At 36.6% G+C, this 13,974-nt stretch overlaps 2 protein-coding genes across 5 annotated transcripts in view; both read left to right on the plus strand.

Annotated features, from left to right (window-relative positions):
* The window catches only part of LOC105230025 (protein sax-3), a 363,063-nt gene extending 357,298 nt beyond the window's left edge, over window positions 1-5,765 (plus strand). For 3 of the 4 annotated variants that reach the window (XM_049452774.1, XM_049452773.1, XM_049452772.1), the window contains exons 21-23: window positions 3,838-4,015; window positions 4,134-4,451; window positions 4,546-5,765. In XM_049452774.1, the coding sequence (XP_049308731.1) occupies window positions 3,838-4,015; window positions 4,134-4,451; window positions 4,546-5,248 (1,199 nt within the window). In that variant the 3' untranslated portion in view covers window positions 5,249-5,765. The remainder of the gene's footprint in view (window positions 1-3,837; window positions 4,016-4,133; window positions 4,452-4,545) is intronic. The other variant, XM_049452775.1, reaches the window with a different exon arrangement.
* Window positions 1-13,974, plus strand: part of LOC105229981 (apolipoprotein D) — a 527,418-nt gene that overhangs the window by 191,164 nt on the left and 322,280 nt on the right. The gene's annotated exons all lie outside the window — the stretch shown is intronic.

The raw sequence follows: 13,974 nt of genomic DNA on the forward strand, positions 1-13,974 counted from the left end.
TGCTTTCGGCAATAATATAGGCCAGATTTCATGAAGATATCTCGTCAACTGAAAAAGTTTTCCATACAAGAATTTTTTTGTCTCTTCAGTTTCTATGGCAGCTATATGCTATATTGGCACGATCTCAACAATTTTCTCTGAGAGTGAAGTGCTGCTTTTGGTAATAATCTGTGCCAAATTTCGTAACGATATCTCGGTAACTGAAAAACTTTTCCATGCCAGGACCTTAGTTTGTCCACCTAGTTTGTATGGTAGCTACCATGGTAGCTACATGCTATACTGATCCGATCTAAATAATTTTTTTATAGTTTATAGTTTTGCTTCAAGAAATAACCTATGTGAAGTTTGGTAAAGATATCTTGGACAATAAAAAAGTTCGCCATACGAAAACTTGTTTTTCAGCGGTTAGTTTATATGAGAGCTGCATGCCATATCGGTTCGATTTCAAAAATTTGTCCGGAAGCTCTACAGTTGTTACAGACAATCTGTCGAATTTCGTGAAGATATCTCTTCAACTAAACAAATTTTCCATAGAAGGACTTTATGTTGTCCATTCAGTTTGTATGGCAGCTAGATGCTTTAGTGGTCCGATCTCACCAATTTCTTCGGAGATTGAAGCGTTGCTTTTGATAATAACCTGTGCCAAATTTCGAGGAGAAATCTTGGAAAATAAAAAATCTTTCCATACAAGGATTTGATTTTGATCAACCAGTTCTTCTTGGAGCTATATTCTATAATGGTTCGATATCGACACTTCCAACAAATGAGCAGCTTCTTGGGGATAAAAGGACGTGTGCAAAATTTCAGATATATATTTCAAACATTAACAGGCTAATCCACATACATAATGTATAGCAGACGGGCTAAGTCGACTCGGCTCTTAATATATGTATTTATTTTATGGAACCTCTCACGTTTCTTCTGGTTGTTTTCAGGCAGCAAACAAGTACATTGTTCAGGGTATAAAAATATAAGCGTAGAAATAGAAGCAAATACGCCAACAAAATATTTCGAATTTGTTCTAAATCGATATAAAAATCTGGGCTATCATTGTATTCAATTGACAAATCGATATACTGCTGGGTAAATGCAAATCCTGTACCACTTATAGGCACACAAACATACGTGAACATATAAAGGCACAGACATATATGGTACATTCATATGACCCTGTGTGATTTTTATCCGATTTAGCAAAAGATTTGCTATCAATTTACGTTTCACTTTATGCTCAGCTGACAGCAGTCCAAAATCCACTTCGCTCCTTCTCTGCCTGCACAAAATGCTTTGTTTTGATTTTCGCTTCTATTGCTTTCATTTTTCAATTCTATTTCTTTTATTTGGATTTTTTTACTTATATTTTTTGTCTTTTATGTTATCACATCATTCATAGACTGGCTGACATTGCTTTTGTTTTCGCACTCGATTAGATTTGCTTAAAGAGATTTCGACATTTTTTTTGGGTTTCGAAACGATGATATCCTTGCTGCTGCTTATTTCGTGTATTGCAAGCAGTTTTGCTATTGTATTTGCACTGCGCTTGCATTTAATATCATTTATAGTCACACAAACACAAACACACATACACATATACATGCTATTGTACATGTGTGTGTATTTCTATTTTATTTTCACTATTTCCCTGCAAATCGAGTGCCAACAGCCCGTCGTCTATTGCCGCTGATTGCTATTGACAGCTGCTCAAGTGGCGTGTTGGGGGACAGAGGGGGTCGGGGCACTGGCTGCTTTGTCCGCCGCGTTTCATTCAACTGATTGCATTGTAATTTCAACCCCTGCAGCAAGGATTTGTGGAACACTCTAGCTTTAAGTTTTTTCTTTCAATTTTTTATTTTATCTGAACTTCTTTTCTATGCTGTGTGGCAGCAACATTCAATCGCTTCGTCGTGCTCGGCGCTCGTGTGTCGCCTGCCATTATTATTTCTTGTGTGATTTGTACCGTTTATCCTTCGCTAAGTTGGCATTTCTCGTATTTGCAAAATTAAAAATTCAATTACTTGCGGCAAAACTTTGACTGCATGCCTCATGCCTTTGCGCGCTTCCCCTTTCTTGTCCGTTCGCTCCCTCAGGCCGCTTGGCATTTTTTACTCTGCTTCACCATTTGGCCTTTGAAGTGTTTCCTGTTTCCAAGTGTTAGCTGAGTAGCGTGGCATTGTGCGGGCCTTCCCATTGTATGCATGTGGCATGTGGAGAATTGAGAGATTGTAAATACTTTGACTGCCAGCCGTTGGCAATTTGCTGCTTTGCCGCAGCAGTTGAGTTGCTCTAGATTTACAGCTGATAAATTGCGATAATGCCGCATTAGTAATGTGGCCTCTGTGCCGCTAAGTACTTTATTTAGTGTCACTTTTCTTATGTTGCAAGCAGTAGGTAGTGGGATGGCTTTTGCTGGCGGCTTTGCAGGAATTTAAATTGCTTTGTGGCATCCGATTTACATATTCTGCTAATCTTGATTTGAATATCCTTGATCCTATGCATGCGAAAGTATTAGCTAAGCTTAGGGTAGTACAATTATATGGTGATCTTGAAGGATAAGGTATATGCCGAGGGGCGAATATGCTTTATTTGAATGATTTTTTAGTAAAAACTGTTGAGTCTTAAAAAAATACAGTATGACTCAAAATCAAAAGAGTTTTTGCAGATGCCAGAATTCTGTTCCTCAGTCGTTTGTCAGAGTATCGTTTAGTAAACCTGAACCCAAAAGTTTCTCACTACGTTCAAGAAATTAAGAACGAAAGTTAGATGTTTAGTACTGTGTCTGAATATAACTGGGGCTCATTTCAATACTCTTTCTACACATGCAACAAAAAAGCTCGTGAAAAGCTCACTCGCAGCGAAAGCTCTGAAAGTGTAAAGCTTTTTAAGCAAATGTTGCCTTTTAAGCTTAGGCGGGTATAAAGAGCATGCATGAGTAGTTTACAACTCAAAATAAATGAAGGTTGCAAAACAAATCAGCTGAACAACTCATAAAAAATAGTCAGATGATAAAATCTCAAAGGTAGCTCATCAAGTCGAAAAAGTTCAGAGAAAACTATGATTCATGCATAAAGTTGACCGCTGGTATCTAAGGCGTTTAGATGATGGACGTGTACTGCGTCTCACTGAATTAGATAGACCTGTGAGAGAGCTTCTGTATGCTTTTTCCGAAAATTCCAGCTCTTCTAAAGAGTTGTGAGCGAAGTTGGCTGCGGCTATTTATTCAGGCACGTCATAAACTCTATTATTTTTCAAGAGCTCAATCTCATAGTAGCTATATCTGTAGCTGCAGGGAACTACGTGGATCCGCGCCTGATAGTGGCTAAAGTTTTGTAGTCTAACCCATCTTGCCAACTATTTCAAAGAACCGACTTTTGTAGATGTCAGAAAAGGGAACTACTGTATTATGCAAAGTATTGCCGATTTCTTGAAAAAAATTTCAAAGAGCTTAAAAATTTTTTTCGCCGCGATAAATCGCACTTTGGTAGCTTACACTTTAGTATTATTGATTTTTTTTTAGGAATTTCTGTAGTTTTTTTCAATTAAAAATGATTTCTGGATAAACTCACTTCTTCATAGCTCACATTATGATTTAACAAGCTAATATTTAAAATTTAAACTAAATACTAATTTACCTTAATTAATGAATATTGCAAATGCAACCGAATATTGCGTCTAATCCACAAATATTGTCTATATTACAATTTCATGTTCCCTCCAACTTCCGGTTCCTCAACAAACAATTTACGCTCAACCAAATATTTTGATGTTCAATGTTGTAATTATTATTGTGTTTGCTGTATAAAACTTGAAACAAAAACCAACAAAATCAAAAACTAACAGAACAATTTAATTGGTCAGAGTTCTTGCCACCACCACCGGAGCACCCACCACCGCTGCCAAGCGGCTGCAATGGTGGCGGCGGCGCTAACACAGGCGGCGTAATCTACGCGCCCGGCTCACCACAATCTTCACGCAAAAGCTCCAAGAGCGGCGGCTCCGGCATGTCAACACATCAGAGGTAAGTTACAAATGCTTTGTTGCACGCAGCGCGCGTGATTAATTACCGCTTAAGTACAGAGTATTTAATATGATTTTAATTAAATGAAAATGTTCCCCTTCATGTCTTGCTGCAACAGCGCTTTGAACTCTTCCATACACAGCAGCTCCTCGGGCGGTTTCTCCACGTGGGGTGTGTCACCACAATGCGTTGCCTCGCGGCCAACGGAGAATTACTACAACAATCCTTTGCCCTGTGTGGGCGGCTCACAGAATCGTTACCAGATCACACCGACCGCACAACATCCACCACCGCTGCCACCCTACTTTCCACCCGGTGCTGCGGGCACCGCACAACTACCGCCACGCAACATACATATCCACTACCCGGCGCCAAGGCACGCAATGAGCGAGTACCAGCCGACAGGCACACACAATTCGCGCTGCTCCAATGGACGGTAAGTGCGCGCACCATTGTTGTTACCTTTAATTACACTGCCAAATTAACATATGCACTGCAATTACAATACGTTTTCGCTCTTTCATTCACAGCGCCTGCAATAGTTGCGATGCGCTCGCCTCACCGCTCCAACCGCTACCACCACCCGGTGACGGCTGGTATCAGCCACTACAGGCGCACATGCCGCCCAATGCCGGCGGCGGTGGCGCCAATCCCATCTATCAATGTTCCTCCGAGTGTTCCGATCATTCGCGACACTCTCATACGCACACACACGCACACAGCCACGCACACGCGCATCAGCAACATCACGGCGCACACATGCACGCGCATCAGCATCACGCGCACGCAACAGCGGCCGCGGCGCACGCGGGCAATGGCAACGACACACTGCGCTCGGAGAGCAGCCAAGAGGGCGGTAAGGGAAATTATCGTTGTCAGAAGCAGGTGGGCGGCGGCAGCAGTAACGGCGGCTACGCGGACATCAACGAGTCGACGGAGCGCGAGCACATGCTAAAGAGCGTCGGTGGTGGCGGCTGCGGCAATGGCAATACAAGCACGCTGGGCGGCAGCTCGTCCTGTGGTTATGAGGTGCTCGGCGATCACCGAAATTGCAGCGACTGCTGCAGCAGTTCTCGCGAAGGCGACACTTGCTCGTGCAGTGAGGGCTCCTGCTTGTACGCGGAGGCGGGCGAGCCGGGCATGCCGCCGCCAAACAGCGCGCACCTAGGCGGTGGCGGCGACAACCGCGCTGTTATTGCTGCCGGCAAGCTGGTGACGCAGCAGGGCAATTGATATGCGGCCGGCGTGAGTGATGTGGTTATGTACTTTTAGTGGTTACCTACGGTGCAGCTGCCAATCTATGAGCATGCTGTAGGCGTTGGCCGGTGCAACAGTGAAGGTAATGGCAACATCGGCGCGGCGCTAATTTGTGAGTAGTCTATGTAAGTGGTATGTAAGTTGAAACTAAGCGAATTAAGCGTATGTAGGTGAGAAGTTAAGTAATTATGTATAGTGTAGCCATATAATTATGCGTGTGTGTGTGTAGGTTAAGCTGGTATTTTTAACGAGGCGCAACGTTGCTTGTCTCTGTGTGTGCATACAAATGGTTGTGTAGTTGTAGGCGCTGCCACAAAGCGCACTACCGCTTACAATGACAAACGTTGCACGTAACCCTGACAAACACAAAAACAACAACAAACTAACAAGACAAAAATAAATGAAAAATAACAACAAAGAGACTTTAAAGCAGCGCTAGCTGCCGACTGACAGACAATTACATGTTTTTCTAACGGCATTTTCTTACCTTTACGAATTCATAGGCACGAACGCGTCACGGAACAACAATGCATATTTTGTTATGCGAATGCAACCACTCGCGTAAGGCACTAAAATAGCTTAATTTTCAAACATTTTCCAGACAAGCTTCGCTTACCCTTCACCCAGCACCGTCTCTATGCAACCCTCTGTGTCCGAACTTCACAGTGCAATGTTATTCCACTCTTTCTCGCGTGACTGCCACACATTTTGTAAGCCAACGGCGCGTCACAAAACTATTTACCAACGCAAAAGCAACGCGGCGTACCTACAAAAGCACCCTATATGGCTGTTTATACTCGAAACTACGTAAGCTCCATTTAGTAAACGCTATACCTTGGCATACCGACGCGTCAATTTAAAAAATGGCTGCCTTTCAGCAGCGACTGCTTGCCACAATTCAACGCCAATTGCTGACAACTTGCTTTGAAATGCAAATAGTCACAAAGTCACATAAACAAAATCAAATTGTGCCGCCGTCTAACAGTTGGTAAGCCGTATAAATGGTGCTGCTGTTACTAAGCGCACCTTTGTTCGGAGCTCAAATTTATGTAACTCGCGCTTTTATATATAAATATAACTGTACTATATAGCACAACATGTCAATAAGTCTAAATATGTCACGCTCTGTACGGTTGTTGCAACAAGTAGCAGCAAAGTGTCGTTTTAGCGGCAGTCTCAACATGCCCTCTATACTTGCCCCTAAAGCTATGCTATGAAAAATGCCTCAATCGTTTAACACGCAATTTCCAATGTCTGCCCGCTTCGCGTTTATCCTGTGCTTTTAAGGCAGTACGTTCCTTCTTTCACCGTTTTAGTTTCCACTTCCCTCAATTTTTTCCTTTCTCTCTTTTCTTTTCCTTTTTGATTTCCAGCAATCGCGTTTTGTCTACAATCTATCATAGTGCTGGTATAAATCTAAGGCAATGGCGGTATAAAAGCGAAGTTTATGCACCAATAAATTACCGAAAGCGGTGATAAATGATTGTTTCTTCCGCGCTTGTTGGGTGGTGGGCAAGTGATTTGCTTGTCGAGTGAGGGTGATGGCATGAAAAGCTGCAGTAGCCAACTTATTTTCTATTTTTGTGTATTTAAAAATATTTTATAACTTCTCTAATAAATAATAAACTGTGTCATATGGTTCTTATTTGCTCTGGCTGCTAAAAAAAACTTTATCCTACATGTTACCTTTGGGCTGTTGACTTAACAGCGGTTCACTTGATTTACAGTGTTAGTGCAAAGTTTACTGTGGGAAAGAAAAAATTCAGTTTTTTTAGTTTTATATTTTAAGTTTCGACTTTAATTCAGTTAAATAATTATTTTTTGCTATTTTAAAACGATTTTGAAATCTAATTTTTTAAATACATATTTTTTTAATTATAAGCAATTTTAAGCGACATCGCTGTTAATGCTTTACTTTAAATTTTCCATTGTTGTTATTTCAACATTGTCTTTTAAAATGTAAACTCATTACAGCATAGCAGCAATGTTTTGTGGTAAAGTCACTTTATTGAAATAATATATTAAAAATTTTTGAATAATATGCAATTATCTAAACAAAATAACAGAATTTCAAATTATTTTATTTTATTATTTTATTTTACTTTTATTTATCTCTTTTAAGCTACAGCTCTAAAGCCTCAGAAAACAAGTTTTTTAAAGGGGATTTCCTGTTTTTACCGAAATATTTTATTGAATTTAGTTTTCAAGTTTAAATTTTTAATAAAAATTTACAAAATTTTTTAACAATTTTTTAATTATTTTGTTTTGCTATATTTATTTTTACATTTTTTAATTTTTTTTGAAAATTTTGACAATAAAAAAGTTCCGATTTCATTTTCTTAATTTTTTAATTTTAATGTCAAATAAATAAAATATTTTTTGTATTATTTTCTTATAATTTATTTAATGTTTTTTTTTGTATAACATGTTTTTTCAATTTTTAATTTTAATTAAAGATTTTTAAATTATTTTATGTTACTTTCTTTTAACTTTTTTATATATTTTTATTTTTTTTTTAATTTTTTTGTTTTTATTATATTTTTTATTCATTATTGTCAAGATAAAAAATGTTTAAAATATTTTTTTTCAATATTTAGTTTGCTTATTTTTTATATTAATTTTTACATTACAAGATATTTTCTATAGTTTGCTACGATTTGCTTGTACAGTATAAAATCTTTATTTAATTTGCCCTTAAATTACAGCCTTTCATCTCCTTTAGCGGTTATGTTAAGGTTTACAGAGTCCTTTAACGAGAGTCAGAGCTTCATATAAAAGCATACTAGCATATATGTACATAAGTGCAATAGAATTGCTTCTTTACAAAATGTTTTTAACTTTGCCAAGGGGGTATAAATTTCCCAAACTGACTGCCATATTTAAGTGTATATGTACATACACAAACATACTATAAACACATAAGACAAAAGATGCCATAACAACTGATTTAAAACAATAACAAATGCATTTATTCTGACCATACTGACAAATACATTTACGTAGAAATATGTAGACACAAACAAGACTTACACAAATAAACTGCAAATGAAACTGCCAACTCCAATAGGAAAGCTCAAAATAAAAGTTAGCAAATAACTTTTTTCGAAAACCAGATTTACCAAAAAAAGTAAGCTGTTTGCATGGAAAATAAGATTGAAATTTTTATTTTTATTTTTTTTTTATTAAAATTTCTTAATAAAAATCGAAATAGTCTGAAGCAGAAAAAATTAAGAGTAATTCAATAAATTTAATGAAGTCTCCGCATTAAAGAGCGTCAACAAACTTCTTGGACATACAGTAATTTCACAATGAAGAACAAAGCACAGGGTAATACACTTAAATTTAAGCCATGTATGTGTGTGTTTGTGATAAATAATATTAATAATTACTATAAATTACAATGTATAGATTTCTTTTTTTTTTGGCCGAAGCCAGAAGACGAACAATTGTAAACGCAAATACGTACCGAAATGAGTGAAAATCGAACAAAAATATAAGCAAAACAAAATTACAACCACACTTACATATATGTAGATAAACGTCTGTAGATAAAACTCCCAACAAAAAAACTAATATTCAAAATACCGATGTTTTATAAGCAAATTTCGAAATGTACGTTGTAAGGTGTAAAAAGCGAAAAAAATTCACAAAACTTCTTATTAAATGTGTAAGTGTTCAGACTTTACAAAACTTTCAGCGAAATTCTTTGTGTAAATGAAATAAGAAAAATTCACTTAAATGGTTGCTATTTCAATGATTTTAAACAGTGTGTTCACTGTAAAGTAAATAAATTGAAATAAACTTGTTAAATTTTTATAATTTAATTGTTGAAACGTTTTGTTCGTAGGAATCGTTTATTCAGAACTAAAAGAAATTTTCTTTTCAAGACAAATCACAAGAAGAATACAATGATTAGAATATAATAATTACAACAAGTAGTTTGTGTTGCAAGTACTTTCAACACTCCTCCTCAACACAATATTAACTACAACAGTAACAACCTAAATATGTATATGTATTATTCTAATCCCAAAAGTTTAACAAATTTATGATGATTACATTTTTCTAAGTTTTTCGTTAGTATATCGGCAACCATCTCATTTGTTGGAACGTAATGAATTGAAATTTGTCTACTATTTAAAACTTCGCGTATATGATGATATTTTATATCAATATGCTTGCTGCGGGAGTGATATACAGGATTCTTAATTAAATGTTGTGCCCCCAAATTATCGCCGTTGATTTTTATAGGATTATTCGTTGGATCAATCCCGATTTCTTGCATAAGTTTTCTTATATATGTGGCTTCTTTTGCTGCTGCGGACATCGCCATGTATTCTGCTTCTGTACTGCTGAGTGCAACTGTGTTTTGTTTCTTAGATTGCCAAGAGAATACACTACCTGCCAAAAAGAAAGCATATCCGGTATAAGACTTTCTGTCCGTAGCGTCGCTACCCCAATCAGCATCTGCATAGCCTTCAATCGACTTTCCTGTTTTTAAATAATGCAATTTATAATCACTTGTTTTATTTAAATATCGTAATATATGTTTGGCTCCTGTCTCGTGTTCAATGTGTGGATCTTTATTACGCTGTGATAATTTAGAAACAGCGTGTAAAATGTCGGGTCTTGTTAAAATTGCTAAATACATAAGCGACCCAATAAGTGACTGATATTTCGTTTGATCAACTTTCTTGCAATTTTCGTTGTTGCATTTAACTTGAAATTTAGGTTCAAGTGGAGTAAAAACTGGCCTACAATTAATCATATCATATTGCTTTAAAAGTTCATTGATATAATTAGATTGGCTGACTGTAATTGCTCCAGTTTCCCCTTCGCGCTGAAATGTCATTCCTAAAAAATGTTTCAGTGGTCCTTTATCAATTACTTTAAATTCATTTCCAATTTTCTTCTTGATTTCAATTAAATCTGCTTTATTGGTTGAAGCAAGCATAATGTCATCAACATAAACTGCAATTATATTAAAACACCCATTTGAATGTTTCGTGTAAACGCAAGGTTCACTTGGACATGACGAAAAACCAATTTTCTTCAAAATGAAATCGAGTTTTGAATTCCATTCTCTTCCTGATTGTTTAAGTCCATATAACGACTTGTGGAGTTTAAGAACACGATTTGGGAAAATTTTATCTATAAAATACTCTGGTTGTTTCATGTAAACTGTGTCATGAAGTTCCCCATTTAAATAAGCTGTTGCAACGTCCATTTGATGTAAATGCATTTGGTGTTCTACTGCTAATGCAATTATCATCCTAAGAGTTTCGTAGCGTACCACTGGTGAAAAAGTTTCTTTGTAATTTATACCGTATTGCTGACTACAACCCTTTGCTACTAGCCTTGCCTTAAAACGTTCAATATTACCATCAGCATCTCGCTTCACAGAAAAAATCCATTTACATCCGACAACCTTTTGACATGAAGGTAATTCTTCCAGCGTCCATGTGTTATTGTCTATCAACGCATCATATTCAACTTGCATGGCTTTCTTCCATTCTGCAGAATATTCGCTGAGTAATGCTTCTCCAACAGTTTCAGGTATCTTTATGCTGTTATTCATTGAATTCAATATATTATATTGCTTTCTAGGACGACCAACCCTGCCAGTTCGGATTATTTTTGGTCTTCCTCTTCCTTTTGTATTAGATTTCTCATTATTTATCATATTAATAGGATCTACTTCAACTTTATCATCCTTTGCTATCGGAATATTGCTGGTATCTACTTGCTCTCCTCCTCCAGCGAGATTCTCCATGCACTCTGTGTCAGTTACTGCTTCGTCATTATTTGTTTTGAGTATTAAATCGCTCACGTCTACCTTATCACTGACTTCATTAATTTTCTGAGAGTTTTCAATGAATATAACATCTCTACTTATGATGAATTTGCGTGTTATTGGGTCATATAAACGATATGCCTTGGCCTTTTCTGCATATCCAACCATAATATATTCTTTACCTTTAGGTCGAAACTTATGAATTTCTTTCTTATTTAGAGCAATAGCTAAAGATCCAAAAGTTTTTAGAAAATGAACCATTGGTTTTCTTCCTAACCAAGCTTCGTAAGGAGTTTTATTTACTAGAATCTTTGTTGGTGATCTATTGCGTAGAAATACAGCGGTAGAAATTGCCTCTGCCCAAAAACTTTCATCCATTCCTGAATGAACTAACATACATCGCGCCATTTCAACTAAAGTGCGATTTGCGCGCTCAGCTACACCATTTTGTTGAGGTGTATATGGTACAGTAAGTTCACGCTTAATACCGTACATATTTAAGTAATTGTCGAAATCTTTATTTAAAAATTCACGCCCATTGTCGCTGCGAATAGCTTTTATTCTTTTCCCAGTTTGGCATTCCACCATAGCTTTAAAGTGTTTAAATTTTAGTAAAGCTTCTCCCTTAGTTTTAAGGAAATATACGAACATGTACCTCGATTTGTCATCGATAAAGGTTAGAAAATATTTTGAACCACCAATTGATGTTTTATTAATTGGACCGCAAACGTCCGTATGGATTAACTCAAGAAGATCTTTAGATACTGAGTTGGACATACTTGGAAATGGTTTCGTACATATTTTGCTTTTCATGCAAGTAATACATTCATTGTATTGTGAAATATTAATAGGTTTCATGCCATGTACTAAATCTCTATTAGACAATTCATGTAGACTTTTAAAATTCAAATGACCATACCTGTTATGCCATTTCATTACTTCATTAGTATTAGAATAAAAACATGAATTCGGTGTTTTTCCAAAAATGAACAAATTTTTGCGTTTATGCGCCTTCAGTAAATTTTTACCTGCAGCATTTTTGATAACGCAAAATTTCTTATTAAACGAAATTGTACACCCTATGCTCGAAGCCTTTCCAACAGATATAAAATTTGATTGTAGATCTGGGACGTACAGAACATTCCTCATGATAACATCTTCGTTTCCTGATCGTAGGATCACAGTCCCAATACCTTGCGCTTCGATAAAATGTTCACCCGCTAAACTCACCTTTTCAGTATGATTCTGAAACGTATGAAACAAACTGCGCTCACAACACATATGTGATGTCGCTCCACTGTCCACGCACCATGTCGAACGGTTAAATTCTTGTACACCAGATGCTGCGAGTAAACTTCCAATAGCATTTTGAGTTTGCTGCCTAGTTGCTCTGCATTGTGCAGCCAGATGACCTCTCTTCCCACAATTATAGCATTTAACGTTAGATTGCTTCGTTACCGAATTTGAAGCATATCCTTTACGAGTATTTCTATTAAGATTTTTGTGCACACTTACATTTTTCCTGAAGTTCGTCCTTGCCGAAAACGCCTGTTGATTCTCGATGTTTTCAACATCTACATCCTTCTCCTGACGACGTTCACCTTCTTCCAGTAATTTAATTTTCAATGCATTTAATGATGGTAAATTATCACGTGTTTCTATAGCAACCACGAAATTTTCATATGACTGCGGTAAACTTGATAGCAGAATAATGACTAACATTTCCTCTGGTACTACAATACCAATTTCAGCCATTTTCTCAATGATATCAGAGAACTGCTTTATGTGCTCCGAAACATTTTCGCCCTCAGACAAACTAAGGTTCAGAATTTTCTTGAAAAACGTAATTTTACGAGCTGGTCCACTTGGTTGGTAGATCTCTTGTAATTTCCTCCAGGCCTCCAGTGAAGTAGTGCAGTGTCTAATATGATTTAACTGCGATGGTTTGACACAGAACGTAATGCTCGCAAGCGCCTTCTCATCTTTTGCGTCGAACGCGGCTGATTCTTCTAGCGTTGCATTTTCGTTCTTCACATGCTTACCAGATACGATTCCCCATAAATCGGCATGAATAAGGACACTTTTCATGTGGACTGACCACGACGAATAATTTGCGTCATCGAGCTTATCAATGGAAAACAACCCCGAAGTAGCCATTGTTAGTTGCAATAAAATAACGGATTTAATCGTGTAAAAATTTGTTTCGCTAAACGTTTGAATAGTTACGTATCTTGATTGTGCCTTTCTTAAGTCTCATAATCTGTTAAATTTTTATAATTTAATTGTTGAAACGTTTTGTTCGTAGGAATCGTTTATTCAGAACTAAAAAGAAATTTTCTTTTCAAGACAAATCACAAAAAGAATACAATGATTAGAATATAATAAATACAACAAGTAGTTTGTGTTGCAAGTACTTTCAACAAAACTGATGAAATTTTTTATGGAAAGAGATCAATTCCGAATTTCATTAAGGCGTGCTGCGACTGCGCTGCGGTGCTGTGTAGTGCAACTTTGTATGTACATAATGTGAGAAAATTTGAGAAAATATGAAATTTACGAGCACAAAACGCATACAATGACGAATGGTTAGTGGTTACCTACTATAATTATAACTGTAATTAAAGCATTCAGCTCTTTTTACTCTTTTATTTGCAACTACATGCTTGTAAGTGGTAAAGTGTAAAAGCCATATAATTGATGTTTATATTTTTTCTAAATTTTTGTAGATTAAAAAATTTTAAAGAAAATTATAAAACATTTTTAAACCGCCTGAAATTACGAAAATTTTATTTTCGGTTTTAAACCTTTTTTAGTTGCGTTGTTTTTCGACAAAGCAGTTTTTTGGTTTCATTGAGTAAGTTTCTGCCTTTCGTATTATCCATATTATAGTTTGATGAGTAATTCCACA

Source organism: Bactrocera dorsalis, chromosome 3 (assembly GCF_023373825.1).
Source record: "Bactrocera dorsalis isolate Fly_Bdor chromosome 3, ASM2337382v1, whole genome shotgun sequence".
NCBI lineage: Eukaryota > Metazoa > Arthropoda > Insecta > Diptera > Tephritidae > Bactrocera > Bactrocera dorsalis.